General features: G+C 48.6%; 1 protein-coding gene across 3 annotated transcripts in view; it reads right to left on the bottom strand.

Moving 5' to 3' along the window:
* The window catches only part of Scara3 (scavenger receptor class A member 3), a 30,360-nt gene extending 10,908 nt beyond the window's left edge, over positions 1-19,452 (bottom strand). Inside the window, exons 1-4 of one of the 3 annotated variants that reach the window (XM_051195488.1) lie at positions 19,163-19,451; positions 4,813-4,911; positions 3,541-3,660; positions 202-300 (exon numbers count right to left, since the gene is read on the bottom strand). In XM_051195488.1, the coding sequence (XP_051051445.1) occupies positions 202-300; positions 3,541-3,660; positions 4,813-4,911; positions 19,163-19,169 (325 nt within the window). In that variant the 5' untranslated portion in view covers positions 19,170-19,451. Of the gene's footprint in view, positions 1-201; positions 301-3,540; positions 3,661-4,812; positions 4,912-8,601; positions 8,794-19,162 lie in introns of those variants that run through there. The other 2 variants (XM_051195490.1, XM_051195491.1) reach the window with 2 other exon arrangements.
* Positions 19,453-20,233: the final 781 nt, after the last annotated feature.

Genomic DNA, 20,233 nt, shown 5'->3' with positions numbered 1-20,233 from the left:
GTCTGCCTATGGTTTGTGGCTAGATCAGTAGCCCATATAGAAACTCTGTCCCGATCCTTGTTGCGTCCCAGTATCCCAGCCCTCCTTGGATGGATGATGCTCAGGGATCAGTGGCTGGTCTGAGAGAGTAGGCAGCACCTGTCCATCTTTTGATAACATGGGATGGAGGGCCCTGTGTGCTTGTGGACACTAGAATCTTACCCAGTCCTTGAAGATTTTCTTGCATTGACACAAGCTTCTTATTATAGATGGACTGGGTCAAGGAGATGTCTTCTGAGAGAGAGTCCACCTTCCGAAAAACTGGGGAAACAGAAGACCAGGCTGGGTCATGATTCAGAAACAGGCATCATTGGTGAGATCATTTTTTTATCAGTCTGCACTGAAACCATTTGTGCTTTTCCCAGGAGAAAGGCTTCCTAATGATCAAGTCAAAGTGCTTCTTTCTACCTGAGTTCAGCACATGTCCCATTATAAGAATAATAACTGGATTAACAGCCTGGGTTTTAGAAACAAGGCCTCCTCATAATACAGAATAGAAAAAATTCACAAACATACATAGATAAGATTACTCTTAATTCCATCACCCAGAGAGCACTCACTGCCATCAGTATCTTCAAATATGTATTTCTTCTAGTGATGTGTCCATGGATAGATACTCCCTTAACAGTCACATAGATACACTCTTTATAAAATAAAATGCAAAACTGTGTTGCTCTGGCTACCCCATCTACTTCCTTTTATTTGACTTTTATACGTATGGCATTACAGACATTTTTCTTCTTCCTACTATTTTTCCATTCTTTCTTTGGAGGGTCATCAGAGGATCTGTGTCAGTCATGAGTCCAACCCATACCCTCTCACTATTTCCAGGGCCATGTTGTCTTCTGCTGGATAAACCCAGGAACCCTGCTTCTGCTGATACTTGCTCTAAACCCTGCTGACACAACAGCTTTTGTTGGACTCATGACTGACACAGATCCTCTGAAGGCCACATCAGGCCGAATGGATTAGTATCACCCAAGGCAACTTAGCTTCTAGACTCAGATTGATATAAAGTCTGTTGGGTGACTTTGGGCAGGACAATGAACTTTTCCAGAATGAACAAAGTCATCTACAAAATGAAAACACGGAGGCAAAGATCTCCAAAAGTCTTAGCATCTCAAACCTTTATGGTTTCAAGTGATTTAGAATTTCTGGGCTCTCGCGAACACTGTGCAGCTCAGATCTGTCAAGAGGTCAAATTACTAACAGTGACATGTGTGAGAGATCCCAGGGATGACGTCAAATACTGTTAGTTGGGGTAGTATTTTATAGTTGGCAACAGTTTTTCTCTTTGTGGCTTCTCTCAATTAAGAGCCCATATATAGCTAAAGGAAAAGAAATAGACCCAATAATTGCTATTCTGACTCTAATGCTTCGTAATGTCTACTAGGCCATCAGCCAGGGGCTCATCCCATGTATTCTTTCTCCCTTCTCCCTGCACATCTCACATTTTGTAATTAATTTGTTTAGACATCGCCCTTATTTTTTTTTTTTTTTTTTTTCTGCCTTCTCATCCTGTTACGGTGTCAGTGTGAACTGTGCACTATAAGTTCATGTTCTTGCACATTTGGTCCCCAACTGGTGGCTCTGTTTTGGAAGGCACAGCCCTTCAGAGGTGGAGCCTTCACTGGAGGTAGTGGGACTATGGGAGGGGGCCTTGAGATTTTTATAGCTGGGCCCTACCTTCCTTCTGCTCTCTGCCTTCTGCCTGAAGAGGCAATGTATTTGGCCATCTCCTCCTGCTGCCATGCCTTACCCACCGTAATGGACTGCTCTCAAATGATAAGCTAAAATGAATCCTCCCTCCCTGGAGTTGCTTCTTGTCATAGCAAAAAGAAATGTTACTAATACCGCCAGGGTTGGGTCCCAAATACCCTCAGCCAGGAGCAGGGCCAAGTGCCTTTCCAGGAGGGAGGGTGTTCACTCTCAGGGTCAGTACCTTGGGTGAAGGTTACTCAGACCTCCATCGCTTCTCACTACTCCCAGCCCTGTCACTGGTCTCAGTCAGGTTGGGACAAACAGATTTCAGTATGATGTGACCAAACTGATTGAGACAATTTTTCTTAAACTCTTAGAATTTAGAATCTACCTGACCCCAGCCATGGTCACACCAACCTCACTGTGTATGAGAAGCCCCAAAACTTGGGTCTCCTGGCCTCACCTGCAGGACTCTGATTTTGCAAGTCTTAGTAAGACCTGGGAATTTATAGTTTAATGAACACTGAAGGTAATCTTGATGCAGGTGGTACCCGATCTTGTCTTGAGCAACACACAGAGATCATGGACAGAAATAGAAGCCTCTTGCCCCAGTGGTCACAACCCAGGGCTCTACAACAGATTCACCCAGAGAGCTGAAAGTTACAAATTCACTGTTACCCTGGGACATCAACAGTTCTGAAAACTCTCACATGATTCCAACGCAGACTTGTCTAACTCATCTGGTTATTTTCTTCTACTCAAAGTCCTACAGCTAACTCTTTTTCTGTTTGTTTGTTATTTAATTTTTATTATTTAATATATATTTAAAATATTTTACTTACCGATCTCAGTTCCCTCTCCCTCCAATCCTCCCATGCCCTCCATCCACTCCCCCCATTGACTCCCCCATCTTTTCCCCCATCCACTCCCCAGGGAGGGTGAGGCCTTCCAGGAGGGATCATCAAAATCTGTCAAGTCATTTGGGGTAGGGCCTTTGCTCTCCCCCCGTATCTCTAGGCTAAGGGAGTATTCTTCATGGGGAATGGGCTCCCAAAGTCTGTTTGTGCACTAGGGATACATCCTGGTTCCACTATCTGAGGTCCCATAGACTGCCCAGGCCTCCTAACTGAAACCCACGTTCAGGGGTTCTGGGTCGGTCCTATGCTGGTTTCCCAGCTATCAGACTGGGATCCATGAGCTCCCTCTTGTTCAGGTCAGCTGTTTCTGTGGGTTTCTCTAGCCTGTTCTTGACCTCTTTACTCATCACTCCTCCCTGTCTGCAACTGGATTCCAGGAGTTCAGCTCAATGTTTAGCTGTGGGTGTCTGCTTCTGCTTCCATCAGCTACTGGATGAAGGCTCTAGCATGGCATATAAGGTAGTCATCAATCTCATTATCAGGGAAGGACATTTAGGGTAGCCTCTCCACTATTTCTTAGATTGTTAGTTGGGGTCATCCTTGTAGGTCTCTGGACATTTCCCTAGTGCCAGATTTCTCTTTAAAACCTATAATGGTTCCCTCTATTATGGTATCTCTTTTCTTTTCTCCTCTGTTCTTCCCCTGACTCAATCTTCTGGTATAGTGGTGAGTATAGCTGCCTTCCTATAGCTAACTCTTAACCAGAGATTAGAAGCAAGTCTAGTCTCCTAGTGTATTAGCCACAATGATATCTGAGCCAGGATGATACTTGTCTGGGTGACAGGTGACAGATGTGGAGTGCTTGTCTCCACAGAGGTGTTTTTTGATGTAGACACCTAATCAGCCACTCCCCTGCAACCAGGTCAAGGAACTCTGAACTCACCCAGAGAGGCCAGCACAGCCACGGCCACGAGGAGCAGAGCCAGGAAGAGATACAGAATCCTTACTGACGTGTGCAGAGACAAGTTCTTTTGACAGCGGCTGCAACGGGGTCCTGACCGGCCTGCAGAAGACAAGAAGATGGCAGTGGCTTGGGTCAGTGGTGAAGGCTGGAGTGACATACTCAGTTCCGTGTTCCTGTTCTGGCCTGTCTCGTCGCTTTCCAAGCTCACAACTGGAGCTTTCCACTTCTGTCCCTTACTTGCTCCTACCTAGACTGCCTTTCTATAACTTTCTGAAATAGAGGAGACAGAGACTACCCCTCCCCCTGCCTTACTGGCCATTCTTTCTTGGCAGTATCTTCATTCAGCCCACAGAATGAAAAGATAACCTTCCTCTCCACACTGGTCCTACTGGTGATCCACGATCCCAGTAGCCTGCTCGCACTCCAGCCCAGTGCTATCTATGCTCCAATGTGTGCTCAACACAACCCAGTTTGCCCATGACTTTCTGAGTTACAGCACCAAGACTCTCCTGCCATGAGAATTCCTCAGAAGGGGCAAATCGTGATGCTTTGCAGAGAATTTCAATGTTGAGATTTAAAGTCCCACTCCTGGGGGGGTTCCCTCAGCCCCACACATGCTGGACAAATAAGCTGTAGTTGTCTTGGAAACCACACAAGGAGTTAAAGTCCACCAGTCAGGTTGGTGCAGAGAGGGAAGAGGGAACAGGTGTTCCTGGGGACTCTGGGAGGTGACCAGTGCCCGCTGAGGATGTAGCCTGGCCCCAAGAGGAACTCAGCTTAGCTGCAAATGATGGTTACCACAAGTGATTACAAACCTAGAGCCTGGTCCATATGGCACACCAGAATAAGTTCAAAATTCTGAGGGCAGGCCTGGGGCATCGATGAGTAAGTACAATGTCCAGTCAAGGAAAGAACACAGGTGTAATCCATGCCAAATGCCACTGAGGGCCCTAGTCCAACCAGCAACTCAAATGGCACGAGCAACAAAGCAGAAGATAGACCTTGGGCACAGAATGTCTGGCTAGAGCAGATGGCAGGGTTCCTATAAGGACTCAGGGGGAGCCCTGGGGGCATATGACACATGCCAGATCCTGAACTGTCCCAGGCCACACAGCTCTGCCCTTCACTCTCCAAGGGGCAATAGGAAAATGAGAGCGAGATTTCTGAAACCACTTGTTTGTTCACCTGTCTGGAGACGAAGGCAGGGAAGTCCCATCTCACAGAGGACACAGGGGGTCCCCGAGTACTTACCTTCTTGTGTGCATGGGAAGGATGGCATGTCCTCGTCTTCACCAGCCAGTTCCTCTTCAGTAACACACAGTACATCCCTGTCACTGCCAGCCGATCTAACTGTAATGGAACCAGTTGGGTCAGACTCTACCTTGACCCCAAGCCACTCCCTCCCATCTCCAGCTTCCCATCTGGTATCAAGGCTCATCTCCTATTGCCACCCAGTCCCTAGGTCCAATTCAGTCCACCTGAACCCCAGGTGACCTTATGTGAGCTGAGAAATGGAGGCAAAGGTAAGATGTAGAAGGTCACTACCGAGATATCCCACCTATGTGTAAAGAGATGTGCCCATTTTCCACAATCTAGGAAGACACACGGGCCCATCTAGTCTGCACTTCTCTCAAACTTCTGGGGGTGGAACAAAGAGATATAAGAGTGTGTTGATTGGTCCAACACATGGAACAGAAGCAGAATTTCCCTGCTTCAGGCACAAATCTGAATCTGGTCCTGCACAGGTCCAAGACTGTGTCCAGAGCAGCTAGAAAGCAGTGGGTAGACAGGAGATGAGTGTATTCTGCCTCCTGTGTGTACTTCACTGGAGACCCACCAAGGTGTCAAAGGGATCGTGGAGGAGAAGGGATCCAGAGCCAGACCTAAACGGTGTGCTCACTGTTGAAGAAACTGTTGTCCTTCCCTTCCCCTCCCATCTCCTCTCCCTAGGAAAATAATGATGAGGAAGGAGATTTAATATAGAGGCAGACCAAGCTGTGGGGCCAACTTGGACTTGGGAAATGGGGATAAAAGCCAAGGATGAAAACTAAATTACTTAGAAGAGGCATCTTTGACACACACCCCCCCCCCCCGTTTAAAAAAATAGCTCTATTTATTTAAATATTTAAATGTTAATTATTTTATTCATTTAGTCTGAAGGTGTGTATGTGTGTGCACAGACATGTAATGACTAGCATTTTTTTAAGTGAAGAGTTAAAATTCATTAAGATAAGATTTTAACATAGGTTTAGGTCTGGTCATCAGTAGAGAGACACTCAGGAAGAACTGGATGTACCCAAGTGTGACTGTGGGCTTCTCAAGAGAAAATTCTGCTTACATGTCTTAACAATAGCCACATATGCCATTAAAATGTTTTATTTTATTTTAAATTATGTGTATATGTGTATGCCTGTGTGGGGTATGTGCATGTAAGTGCAAAGCCCACAGAGGCCAGAAGGAGGCATAGGATTCCCCTGGAACTGAAGCTGTAGCCAATGTGAGCCATCAGACAAGAGGGTTGGGAATTAACTCCAATCCTCTGGAAGAGTAGCAAGTGCTCTTAACTGCTAAGCCCCAAGCCATATATACCATTCCCATGGCATCTGAAGCTATAGCTCAAATGATTGATTTTAAAAAAAAAATCCCTCCTCTTTTTACATATAAGATGTCTTTATACAATTCCTTCAAGTGAATTTGCTAGATTGGACTATAAAAACATTTTCATAATATGATAATTAACAAGCTTCCATCAAAGAAAGATATAAAAATTGTACTTCTAATTACATGTATATACTAATCTGACAGCAAATCCCAATGAGTCTCATAATTTAAAAAATGTATTTATGAATTTAACTCCCATTGGCTTCATATTTTATCTTATACATTGAAAAATTGTTGGTGAAAGACTTGTGGTGGAAGGGGCATTGTATCTCAGGGACAGAGCAAGGGCAGAGCAAGTACTTACAGTATATGAGACCCTGGTTCAACCCCTAATGTGCATGTGTGCACATGCGCGCTCAAATACACACACACACACACACACACACACACACACACACACACACACACGGAGACTCTACCTGGAGCCTGGAGAGGCTGGGTTCTCTGGTCAGCTCTCAGCCAAATGGCCCCTTTTCCTTAGCTCCCTGTTCCTCTCCTTCTCCAGTTTTAGAGGAACCAGCAGGGTTACAAGAAGTGAGAGTCTTTACTGACAGCCTGACACTTGACCAATCAGAAAGGTCTTGGATTGTCCGAAGGTGAGACACAGTGACAGCATTGCTGAACAGGGACAGATTCTAGGGTCCAGGCTTTGTTGTGGAAGCAGTGACCCAGCTGGACCTTGGTCATATGTTCCCACCAACCCTATATTTTTCCCTCTCTGGCTTGAGCTCCTAGTTTAAATGTCAAGCTCCCTACCCACCCACCCCCTCCACTTCCCTTTCACCCACCCTCTTCCTCTTGTTTCTCTTCCAAGAATCCATCTTTGGAGCTTGTTTTGCTTAATCTTTGGAGACTTCTATTTTCTTTCAACTTCAGCTCTGCATTTGTTAATACATTTGTCGTTTACCTCTTACCTAACGTTTAAAAAACCCCCAAGTATGCTGGAAGCAGCCACTCCTAGATTGTTTTCCTCATGTTTCATTTTTGAAATGTAGCAAAGTGTGGGGTCTGGCCTCAAAGCAATCATCATGACGATCCTATAAATTTTATAACCTAAAGTATCAGTTTTATGGTCAAAGAGACTGAGAGCCAAAGACATTAAGAACGCGACGGTACACACAATACAAGTGGGAAAGCCAAGATTTGGATTCAGATATCTTCCTCTGGCCTACATACTATAACTGGGAATGAGGAACTAAAGTTCTGCAGAGTTCTTGAGTATTGCTCCTGCAACTACAAGATCAGAGGGTAGAAAAGAGAAGGGACAGGACTGTCACTGAGCATGCAGAACTTTGAGGGCTGTGACAATGACCAGTAGCCCTCTTGTGTTTTGTAAAACCTTTGGTCCCTGTGACCTCCTGTCCCAAACGTTGCCCTGTGACCTCTGTAATCAAGTGGGAAATGAGAGGCAGAGGTGGGAGGACCTGTCTATGGTGCGTGGCACCATTCCCTAGCTGGAATACTGGAATATACATGTGGAGAAAGGGAGCTGAGCAGCGAACACTCATTACTCAGCTTCTTGACTGTGGATGGGTGTGGTCAGCTGATTCAGGCTCACACTGACTTCCTCACCACGATAGGCTGTACCTCTACAGTGAACCTTAAGGGAGAAATACTTTCTCCCTTAACTTGCTTTTGTCAGCGTATTTTGTCACAGTGACAGGAAAAGAAACCAAGATAATAGGCAAGAACACTTGAGAAGTATAGGCAACCTTGAAAGGACTCATGGGAAGGAACTGAGTAAGGTCCCATCACTGCCATAAGTCCCTTCTACTTAGCCCCAGCTCTGTCACAGTTCAACTGAAACTGGAGTAAGTCCCTTCCTTGCTGCATCTACTCCAGGGTCGTGGATTCACCCTCTGTGGAACTCAGCAGCCAGCTCTCATGCCCAGGGCTTGAGTTCTAAGGGCGAGCAGGCTGGTTCACAGAAAGGTGCAACGAATTCGGCTTTGAAACCTCGGAACAAATTTTCATTATGCTTTTTGCAAGCGATTCTTCAGCTATCCCTGAAGACGTCTGAAATCTGAGGCTCTCCAGAAAACAGGACTCAGAGTCCCACCTCCAGAGGAATTCTAAGTTGAGGGAGGCTGAAGATGGAAATGTTGAGGCTTAAAAGCACTCCTAATCCACTGTCCTAATTGATCCCGACAAGTAGCCTGAGAAAGATATGCTGTGAGAAATTAGAGAAACTAGTCTCTGGATTTGATAGATGGATAAGGGTGTGTGTGTGTGTGTGTGTGTGTGTGTGTGTGTGTGTGTGTTTATGGCTGCTGGTAAACACTGTAAAAAAGAATGGTAGAGTGGGAAAGGGAGATAGGAACAGGAAGCATGGTGTATGGGGTACCACACATCTCTTTACGTGTATCCCAGGAATCCAACCTTTTCAGTCTTGCTTTGCAGCTTGGGCTGTGATCCCTCCATCAATCTGCCAGCAATTTACAAGGATCACTTTGCCCAGACAGCTTAAAACTTACAGGGTGATGATCTCTTTCCCAAAAGCTTCAGGCTAGGTGGATTAGAATTCTTTGGGCCATTCTGTGCTTGTCTAACTAGAACCTCAGCAGCTAGCTAGGGCGGTGCCGTTCATCCGAGCTCTTTAGAACACTGCACTATAGGGGCTTCTCAGATCTTCCCAGTGATCCCCTCAGAGACAGATTAGCCTTCCTTCCTGTCCATGCCCCTTTCTCCCCACGCCTTAGTAGTGAGTGCTTCTTGGCCCTCCCTCGTGACAGGGCCTCCTCCCTATTCTGGCTCCAGAGACAATTTCATCACTCCACTGTTTATAGCCCTTGCAAAGAATCTGGGATGATTTAAATGAAGCCTGGCTGACACCAGCCTTCAACAAACACCCCTCCCAGAGCAGCTTTGTCACACCCTTGCTCCCCTAGTGAGAGCCTTAAATTGCCTGCCATTAGCAAATGGGAATTCATAAGGACCACCACTTTCCTGTATTGCAAGGAAGTAACAGTCCTCTCTAGACCAGTGGTTCCTGGGTGTTGGCTCTCTGCCCTGAGATGACATCTCAGCTCTGTAATGCATAGCCCTCCCCAGGCCCCAGAGAGGGTTTCTCCTCTTCCTAGTGCCCTGACTTCCTGCTGCCAGGGTAGAGTCCTGCCCTTAGGGACCCTGACTGGCCTATATCTGCATTGCTTCGGCAGCTGGCCTCTTGAGTCTCTCTGACTTTAATGAGAACATAATCCAAAGCATTTGTGGGGCTCCCTCAAGCCAAGCCTTTTGTAAGTACAAACTCAGTGTTTATGTCTCATTGAGCTCATTCTGGTTGGAGACCAGATGAACATACATTGTGAGGAAATCCTGGAAGAAGAGAGGGCTGGTGAGAAGATGAATAGAAACTAGATGGGAGCCAGGACACAGCCCTGGTGCTGGACCAAATGTGGTCCCCTGAGGCAGGAGAACAGTTTTCCTTCATCACCCCATTTTCCCAGCCTTCTGGGCCAAGCTGACTTAGTGTTGGGTATACTAGCTCTCAGAGGGGAACTCACAAGGCAAAACCACTGCTGGCCCATTACAAAGACCCTAGGATAGTAATGGCTCCACGGTGTCCGGGAATCGAACCTGGGGCCAGAACCCCAAGACACATGTGGCATCGACCTGATTGCACACGAGAGCTGGGTAGGACCCTCCAGCCAGGCCTGCCACCTGGGTACTCATCAGACCTCTCAGCACTTACGTCAGCCCAGGGCTGATGCTGCAGTGGGAGGCAGTTAAGGTAACTTGCGTTCTTTTGGCGAAGGCCTGAGTGTTTTCTGTTGGTTTAATTGTGAGCTCATTTCAATTTAAAAAACAAATGAAAATTAACCATTAGAAATATGGTTTCAATCTTTTTTATTCTTGGTATTCTCTATGGCCAAGGGAGTGTTGATGTATGGGTTTGCAAGAGTGTAACACAGCAGAGCCAAAATGATCACTGGGGGTTTCAGGGTCGAACTGCCAGGAAGTGGAAGGTGGGGAGGAGGGGGCCGAGGGAGGCAGCAGAGTTTAGGTGGGGCTTCCCTCCCTTCTACAGAGCTAGCCAGAGACAGGATAAGACATTCTTTTCCTAAAACTAGAAGGATTCCACTTTGGGTGAGGAGTGGCAGGGAGAGGTAGGGACATGAACATTCATAACATGTAGGTCTTTGGATTTGCCCACAAGTTATGGTGACCTCTCTGTAAAATGTAAAGGTTGCTGATATGATGGAGATATTCAGAGCAGACTAAGCTTCTAGGAAGGACTAGCCTCCATTGCAGGCACATGCCTGCTTTCTCTCGTGCAGTTTTGAATGCCAAGAACAGGATGGGCTTGGACGAGGACGCTGCATCAGACGAGGCATGTCTAGACCTAAAAACTTTCATGAAGCTCCTGTGAGGGACACCTAGAGTAGTATGGTGCTCTGGGGATCATGAAGGGACAAATATCTAAGGCTCTGGGAACCAGTCACTGCCTCCCTGGTCCCAAGGCCACACGGGTTCTCTGAACTGTGACAACTGCGGAGTGCTTTTACCTAGAGAAGACATGGCCGGTGCTACTCTTCACGTGGCCCACGTTGCAGGCAATGTGCTTGGAAAAAAGGAGAAAACATCAACCAGCCTTTAAAGGCCAGCTTTGCAAGCCAGCTTCATACAGTAACAGCAAACACTGAAGGTTTGAAAGTGCTTCTGTTCCTCTGGTACCTGGGGGCGTAATCTCCCAATTTAAATGCCAGAAGGAAAGCCAGGGAGGAGGGATTCCTTGTTTTTAAGCTTTAAGCTTTTGCTTGCAAGAGCCAGGTGGAACATTGGATTGACATGGGCATGTCTTGGCAGCTATGGCTGTAGCTGCTGGCTTTCTTGGGGTTGAACCTGGTTCAACCTTTCCCTGATGTGGGTAGAAAACAGCCTGGATGCACTATCACTAACCATCTGCTAACTCAGTCGCTGTCCCTGATACCAGCTTCCTTCTGGTTGATCAAGAAGGATTGATTCATCCCTCTTTTTTTCTTCTTCTTCTTTTCTGGGACCAAACACTTCCACACAAGGCAGAAGGGAGAGATTCGAGGAACTGAATAAAAGGTTTTTGGGCACTCCAAGGGACATATTTTAATGATTATCTTCAGCTGAGTTCAGAGTGAGTTTTCCAAACAGCCAATTGGGACAGGAAAAATAAAGATGTGGAAGAACCCTTCTCAGGAGCCAATGCTATATTTAAAGTTTCAGGACAGCTATGGTTTAAGGTTGGGGAACGCTGTAATTAAGGTCCCAGGGTTGTTTTCATCAGAAACCGCCTGCTACTGCCCTCCTCCATGGCTTTGTGGGTTCCTCTGAAGTCTGGTGGGAATCCTCTGTCCCCCTGAGCTCCCAGGGAGCCAGGCCTGTCTTGTTCAGATCCACATGCTCAGCTCAGTGAGTTAGCACCCACAGCCTCCTTGTCCCTGTAGTTATCTTCACTTCCTTTTTAGTCTCCACCCTCATACTGTGTCCCTTCTATCCCTGTCACCTCCTTCTGGACCTTCCCTCTGTGACCTCTCGCTGTGCTCTTGGTGACTACAGAAACTGTGAGTTCATTCTTGGTTCATCCCAAGCCTTCCTTTCTCTAAACAATATACTCCCTCTCCTCTCCCTTGTGACCTACTGTTGGCATTTGGGGTTACCCGCTTTTCACTGTAATCCTAACCCTGTAATCCTGAGCTAGCCTAAGCCAATTCTAACCCTGTGATAGCCCCCCAATGTCTACCCCACTTCTAAGAAGTTCCTCAGTGGGTGACATCACATCTATTTGAGAAGAGAACTAGGACTTTTCAGCCCAGGCAGCAGCCATCCCTATCACACCCACACTAGAATCTGAAGTAGAAACAGCCCCTCATCCACTCCCCAGAGCCCCAAGAATTTAGTGGGATGGGAGAGATGGGAGCTAGCAGTCTGCTGGATTCTTGCTGCCTACCTGCTCTGTGAATGCCACCATTTCTCGCTTCTCAAGTTCCCTGCTGCCTTTCCCATGACATTCTCCGCAGAGCCTCCTCTCCTGTAAGACAGTGGCAGGACCCTCCCTATACTAGGAATGTGAGTGCAGGGAGGAGGGAGTAGCATGAGGCACACTCAGATGTAGAGTAAGGGCAGCAGCCACTTTGGGTAGCGTTATTTTCCTATCCCCGAACCCAATCACAGCTGTCATCTATTACCACGTCCCAACCCCCATCACCCTCAGGACCAATTTCCAACTTCCAAGAAATCCTTTTTACAAAGTGTGTCCACAGAGCATGGTTCCAAAACATCCTTTGTGGGGGGAAAAAAGCTCTTAGCAAATATTTCAAAAAGTCTTGAGGGAAAAAGAAGGACATTTAAATGCATGTTTAATTCTGTGTTTCTCAGACTGCCTTGACCTCAGAACTTCCTGTCAATCTGGAAAAACATTCATTGATTGATCCCAAGGAATGAGAATTCAGAGGTGCTCCATGTTGGAAAACACTGTTCTGGATAATACCAGTGTTGGGTTAGATTATTCCTTCATCTTCCTCCTGCCATTACTGTAAACGGAGCAACACTGAGGATGAAGTTCCTTAATGGAAATCTGTGTGTCTCAAGCCCCACCAGGGCTGCAGCTCAGCTGCCTCACTTCCTGGAGCACCACTGCCACTCCTCCTGGAGCACCACTGCCACTCCTCCTGGAGCACCACTCCTCCTGGAGCACCACTGCCACTCCTCCTGGAGCACCACTGCCACTCCTCCTGGAGCACCACTGCCACTCCTCCTGGAGCACCACTGCCACTCCTCCTGGAACACCACTGCCACTCCTAAGCACCACTGCCACTCCTCCTGGAGCACCACTGCCACTCCTCCTGGAGCACCACTGCCACTCCTCCTGGAGCACCACTGCCACTCCTCCTGGAGCACCACTGCCACTCCTCCTGGAGCACCACTGCCACTCCTCCTGGAGCACCACTGCCACTCCTCCTGGAGCACCGCTGCCACTCCTCCTGGAGCACCACTCCTCCTGGAACACCACTGCCACTCCTCCTGGAACACCACTGCCACTCCTCCTGGAACACCACTCCCACTCCTCCTGGAGCACCACTGCCACTCCTCCTGGAACACCACTGCCACTCCTCCTGGAACACCACTGCCACTCCTCCAGGAGCACCACTGTCACTCCTCCAGGAGCACCACTGCCACTCCTCCTGGAGCACCACTGCCACTTCTCCTGGAGCACCACTGACATTCCTCCTGCACAAATGGGTTCCAGGTTCTCTTTGCACCCTTACCCCATGCCTTTCCAGTTTCTACCACACTAAGCCTGTCCACCTGTTCTCCACCTATCCATAACACATCCTGAACGCCAACAATAGCCTTTGGCAGGGTCAGAAAGCCGATAGCTCTCTCCTGTGCAGGCTGTCATTGCTCAGTCCGTTTTCTCTGCATTGTGGAAGACTTCCCTACCCCAAGCAGCAGAAATTCTGAAAAGACTTAACAACACTGAGTTTCAACTCCTTTATCTCTCACTGGCTGCATCAATACAGCTACATCTCACTCAAGGACAAGTGAACAGGTGTGGGAGGGGCCCCATGTGTATTTAGAACATGCAAATGAGTATTCTCCTCTGTCCCTTCTAGGAACTTTCCTAAGAGGATAACCATACAGCTAGCAGAAGTGCCTATAGAGTTGACTCTTCATGCTACAATAAACCTGGGGATGTGGATGGCCTCAATGCCTGCAAATAAGAGCTTGAATAAACTATCATAGAATTATACACGCAGAATTACAAAGATGTTCCATAACAACGTAGATTTAAGTTTACTACCTGGGGGAAATATATACATCCTTTAAAAAAAATTCTTTTAAAATATTTTAACTTTAGAGATTGAACCCAGAGTTTTGCATATATCAAGCACAAGATCTACCTTCCCCATTACCTTTAGTTAGTTTTTTTAAAAAGCTATGCTCAGGGCTGGTGAGGTGGCTCAGTGAGTAAAGGCACTTGCTGCCAAAGCCGATAACTTGAGTTTCATCTTTGGAACCCACATGATGGAAAGCGAGAACTAAATTGCCAGAGGTTGCCCTCTGACTTCTTTCTGCCAGTGAGTGATGGAGTCCATACCACAGCACATGCTGCCAACTCCACCAAAATGTAAAACGTAAAAAATCGAAACTGCGTAAGACAGAGTAATATATACAGTATCTTATCTTTGTGAGGGGCTTCCATTCATGTGCACACATAAAGTTTTATAGGAATATGACCACCTGTGTCTTGCCATCTGTCAGATCTGGGGTATGGGATTTCTATTGCCCGCCCCCCCCCCTGGAAGTTTTTGAATTTGTGAAATAGCAATCTAGGAAAGTAAGTGTCCAAGTCTTAAGGATGCTTCTCCACCCCTTTGACAGGGTCTCCCACTCTTCCCCCATTGCCTCGTTTCTGTTCTTGCCTCTTCTCTTCTGTCCCTTTGTCTTCCATCAAGTCCTGGCCACCTCTTCAGTCCCAGCTTCATCTCTCACCCCAAGAGCTCACTTCCTTTTTCCTGAAGCTCTCACCCCAAAGTCCCTGAACCTCTCACCCCCCCCCCTGCAGCCCAGCTTCCTCACAGCCTGGTAATTCTCCCTCCCCTCTGATGACCACCAACAGTATGGATCACTCCCTCCCTCCCACTTTCCTAGTTCTTTGCCTGTGTCCTAAACCATGCCTCTCGGTTCCATTGCGAGCTCGATTTCTTCTTCTCACCCTCTAAGAGTAGAGTTTTTCCAACACAGGACAAAGTTAAAGGAGGGATATAACTGAGCCTAGTGAGAGGTGTCAAATGAGCCTTTTTCTGACGAGCCCTACAGGTTCTCCAAGGACAATAACAGACACTGGGGCACAAGGCTGCCCTGGCCCGTGGCCCTCAGTTTCTCTTAGCAAGCCCTCAACTCTAGGCAAATCTGTCTACCCACCAGCACACTTCCTGAAGTACCCAAGGCTCAATGCTCACTGGCACCATTTCTAGCCTCTCCCAAGCTATCTGATCCAAGTTGCCCCACCCTTGACGCATAGCTGAAGCCCTTTCTGGACATTCATTCATTCACTTGCTCTTTGGACCCCTCCCGAGTACACTGTCCCTGTCACCCCTTTGTTTTTCTCTACCAGCTGTCCTGATTATCCATCACTGTCCTTGGATCTACACGCCTGGGGTCTGCCACACAGTGCAGCTGCCTCCCTCTCAGCAGCTGCACCTCATCCCCTCAAGCAGGTCTCCCACATGTATTGGCTCTCTGGAAGCAGGAGGGAGACATCCCAGAATCTACTTGGCTTCGGATGGAAGTGAAGATTACTTTCCTTGAACTCTGTAGAAAGGTCTGCAGTCTCCAATAGAGATGCTGACATTACTGGAAACACAGGCCAGGACCTTGGGGGACTATGTATGTATGGGACAATCATTCTAGGTCTAATTGGGAAAGTGTTCAGTGAGACCCCAGGAGTTCACATCCAAGGCCATAGAACATAAACAAAACAAACAAACATACAAACAAAAAACAAAACCAAAAAAACCCCACAAACAACAAACATCAGAAAAATCCAGCCAGAAGAGTCAGTACAAGCATGCACTCCATCCTTGATGCCTCTTTTGTAACCCTGACTACTTCTAGGCTCTTTCACAATTATGGGGCACAAACCTTGTGTCCTAGCAAAAGGAAAGCTCTTTGAGAGAAAGGTCAGTGTCTAAGCTCTTCTTTGTATCTTCTTGGACACTAGTTCCAAGACTTTGAGAACCCTAGCATCTAACATCAGCCCTATCTATACATGTTCACTAAACAGAAGCATGTTAACACATTACACAATAAACAAGTATTGTGAGCTAGAGAATGGGCAGACAGAATGTTCATGAAACCCCATATTCAAACACCTCTCTGTAGCATCATCCAGCCTACTTGATGAGGGGACTGGGGCCTATGGTGTGCCGTGATAAAGCTGAGCTGTGCTAGACTGGGCTGACTTTAGCACACAGAGGGTGGGGGGGGCACAGCATAATTGAATACAGGTGGAGTATATGCAAGAGTTCACACCACCCCAGATGCCAAGTCTAACACCCAGACCAGCTGCGCATCCACGGAAAGTGCCAAGCTGTCCACCAGCGCCTGTTCCAAAGCAGCATGCTGTTTCTTCTCTCTCAAGTTAGCTCTGAGATATGAGTCTTCTGGTTTTAAAGTTATCCCAGATGGGCAGCAGGGTAACAACTTTGTAGTGAGAATTTTGGATGGTTTGGCGCTGACCTCTAACATCCAAATCTCTGTGACCTCTGTGACCCCTGCATCAGTTGGTGGCTCTTTTCACCTCTGTGCCATCAGCTCCGCCCTAGTCTCCTTACTGGGCGGAGCCACACATCTCTCAGAGACAGAGACACACACCAAACACATGCTTCCCACCACACCAAGTGTTACTGGGGCCCAGAGCTCCTGGGCCTCAAGGAATACTCAGGAGGGGGAACCAGGACTGGAGACCCACATCTGAGGGCCAAATTGGGCATCTTTGAAGTTTGAGATTCTGCCTTTACAGCCTACTTCTGGGAGGCTCTGGGAGGGCTTTCCATCAAGCCCCTGTCACACACAGGTGGCTGTTAATGGCTCACAAGTCAGTGGGAAATTCTGAGGTGGGCTTGTGGCAGCTGTTTGCTCCTAGGCTTACCAGTGAGAGAGGCCAGGTGCCAGCTTGCATAAAAAGTCTTGGCTACCTGGGAGGCCTGGCCAGCCACTGTCAGGCTGGAGCCTCCTCCCCCACCCGCCCTCAGCAGAAACATCTTGGCCTCCAGAGCAGGACCCTGTCATGGGGGTGGAGGGGATGGGCAGGCACTCAACAGGCCTGCTTTCTGGTTTAAATACTGTCCCCACCAATGATGCTTCCCTCTGCAAAACATCACATCACCGTGTTTGTTTTGAGCAGGGGACATTGTGGTCCTTGGCCAGCAGATGTAATTGGGAGATTGGTGGGGTCTTGAAGGAGCCAGAAAAGTCAGCCTCCCTTGGGGAGGGGCGTCTTTGGAAAGTCTCCCTCCCCAGCTCCCAAGGGTACTATACTTTTTTCACTCCATTGAGGGTGAAACAAACAAACAAAAAAACCAAACCAAACCAAACCAAAAAAAAAAAAAAAAAAAAAAAAAAAAAAAAAAAGATCCCAAAGGCTGTTTCCATCTACCCTGCCCTTCCCATCATAGGTAGAGATGATAGCTTTCTGGCTGCTGAGTGGGAGGCATGCTGGGAGTCAATAATTTTCTCTCCTGGCAGCTCTGTGCCCCTTGAGGCCCTGGGGTGTCACAGGAAATCACTGAAGTTTTCTAAAGAGCTGCTCCTAAGCTTGTGGAGGAGAGTTATCCTGGAACCCCGGGACACACCAGAATTGCAGCAGGAGTGAGCAGGCAGGATTCACAATTGCCTCCGTTCCTTCCTGGGGACCTCCTAAGAAACATTCATTCACGCTCATTCTTTTGTCCCCAGTGCAGGTTTTGAGCCCTATCTTTGCCTTTTTATATTTTGTCTGCAGGGGGTGGGGTGGGGATTGGGGGTGGGGTCAAAAGCACAATGAGAATCTCAGCATCCTAGCACCATCAGTATCCTAGCACCATCCCATGGGCAAGGTCCAGGGCAATCCAAAGCCCGGTAGACTATAGTGAGATGTGTCCTCAGAACTTTTAGAAAATGGACTGCCCTGGACTACAGATAGGAGAGAGCTCCAGAGATGCAGCCCCTAGGATCAGGGGCCCATGGGCAAGGTTCTTCTTCATCTGCCAAGGCCACTCTCTGGCTTACCCAGGTCAGTCTAAGACCATGACACCATCAGAAAGCTTTGGCAGAAGGTGCCAGAGGCCCAAGGGAAGGAAGCAGAAAGGAACAGGTCTTTTCTGGGCTGGGGGTCAGAGTCCTGGGCTCTAGATCTTTTGGCTAGCAATAAGTTGTAGGCTGCTTTTTCCATAGTACCAGCTATGAAATTCCTGGGGCTCAATGCAAAATGAGAGTCGGGGAGGAGGAGAGCCCCTGTTAACATTATTAATTTCACAATACCATCAGTGGCCCTTTAAACAAAGTGTGGGTCCCATGGGGGTACTGAACATGTGTCACATTCAGAGTCAACCCTACTCTCTGGGTTTCCCAACCCTTGAATACCAAAGAGGCAAGCCACATCTGTTCCAGCTGAAGCAAGATTGACAGGTGGGGTCTGGCTTCCAGGTGCCTTCTCAGCAACACCTGAGAGTGTAGTGTTGGAGCCCAGAGGTCTTCTTAGGAAGGGCAAAGCTGTGACGTTCTCCCCTGGGCTACTGCAGAAAGAGTGCCACAACCCTCCAAAGCCTACTTCTCTCCCGGCCAAGAAGGGAGCTCTCCAGGACCCAGGAGCAAGCAGCTTGGGATCAAGAAGGGTTCCTTTTTCCATTTCAATTCTGTCTGGCCCTCAGGGCTTGCTCGTGGTCCCCAGGTCAGGGAAGTTCAGATGTCAGGAAGGTCAGGACTCAGCTGGGACTCTGACTGGCATGATTGTCTTGAGTTGGTGGAAGAGAGGAGCATAAGCCTGGCTGGGGTCTGCAGGAGCCCCTGGGATGGGGCCTCAGCTGTGATCTACACCAAGCATCTTTCTGTGGTCCCTGGGAATCGCATCGGAATTGTCTCTGGACTTTAAACTTGTTTTGAGGGGTAAGCAATGGCGGCAAGGCCGGCACAGCAAGGGCCATGTGTGATGATGGTTTATCACCCCTCTCTTCTCTTTCCAGGACTTAGGACTCTTTCTGTCCCGTCGCGTTCCGTCCAGTTCTCTCCCCCACCCCCACCTCCTGCCCCACCACCTACTCAGAGATAGTAAAAAGAAAGTCGGGGGGGGGGGGAGGCGACCTGGAAAAACTTCCCCAGCGTTGGGGACCCTCAGCCCTCCTGCAGTCCAGGCTCCAGGTGTCCCTGGCCCGTGTCTGTGGGGGAAGGAATGGGTGATCTCTGTGCTGCCAGGGCGTCTGCTTACCTTTCATGGTCCCTTCTGCGCGGGCCTCTGCAGGGCCCGGTGGTGCTCGAGTAGCCTTGGATAGAGCGGGAAGCCGGGGTCCTCCCCAGGCAACGACCGGCGCCCCTAGGCGCGGCCCGCGGCACTGGGGCTCGCGTGGGGATACATGCGGCGTTGTGTAGCTTCACAGGCGGCGTGGTCAGAGGAGGATCCCGGGGGTCGTAGGCTGGGGCCGCCGCGCTGCCCGCCGGAGCCGGGCGAGCTGTGCTGCCCCGCGCCCGCAGTCCTGGCCTCGCGCGCATCCCTCCCTCCTCCTCCCGCCCTCCCTCGTCGTCACCGCTTGGGCCCCAGCCCAGATCAACTTCCTTGATATTTTCAAAACTGCCGCGACCGGGTCCCTTTGTGCCCCTGGTGCACTGCGAAGGGTGAGAAGGAGAGTTCGCCACCCAGGGGCATAGGACAGTTACCATTGTGGTGGGCGTGGACCGGGACCCTGGATTTCAGACCTGCACAGTTCCCTAGCCCATCTTGGAGGAGCAAGAATTCTCGGGGACCAGCCCTCTGCCAACTGTTGGTTTTGCAATGGTCTGTGCTCTCCACATCCACACTCCCCTGCACAGCAAGCCTCCTCTTCCAAGTAGACCCCTCAGTCCTGGTCAACTGCAGTTGTTACCTATTAGTTGCCATGGCTCGCTGCCACTGTCAAGCTCAGCAGTGTTGAACTTCTGGTCTGCATGGGAGAACTGGGCCCTGAGCACTCCAAAATCCTGCTACATGTGACAGGGCCACTGATGTACCGGACAACACAGGGAAAGTTATTTCAGACACTGAGGTGACTCTTGGCATAAAGCCCCCTCGGGGTGTCATTTTGCATTAAGTGGACATATGTTAACCACACATTTACCAGTCTTCCAGATTCTGCCCTAAGTTCGTCAGTAAGGAATGGAAAGCCAGCACAGCACAGAGCACAGCACAGCAACAGCACAGAGATGCGGTAGGTATGGGAGCAAAGAGCAGGGACTCCAGAGTGAGGACAACCTAGTCTGCCCTCTTCTTGTGGCTGAAGAATGGAGAGTGGAGATGACAACACTG

The sequence above is a fragment of the Phodopus roborovskii genome, unplaced genomic scaffold (genome assembly GCF_943737965.1).
Source record: "Phodopus roborovskii unplaced genomic scaffold, PHOROB, whole genome shotgun sequence".
Classification (NCBI taxonomy): Eukaryota; Metazoa; Chordata; class Mammalia; order Rodentia; family Cricetidae; genus Phodopus; species Phodopus roborovskii.
This window is presented reverse-complemented; position numbering and strand designations above follow the sequence as displayed.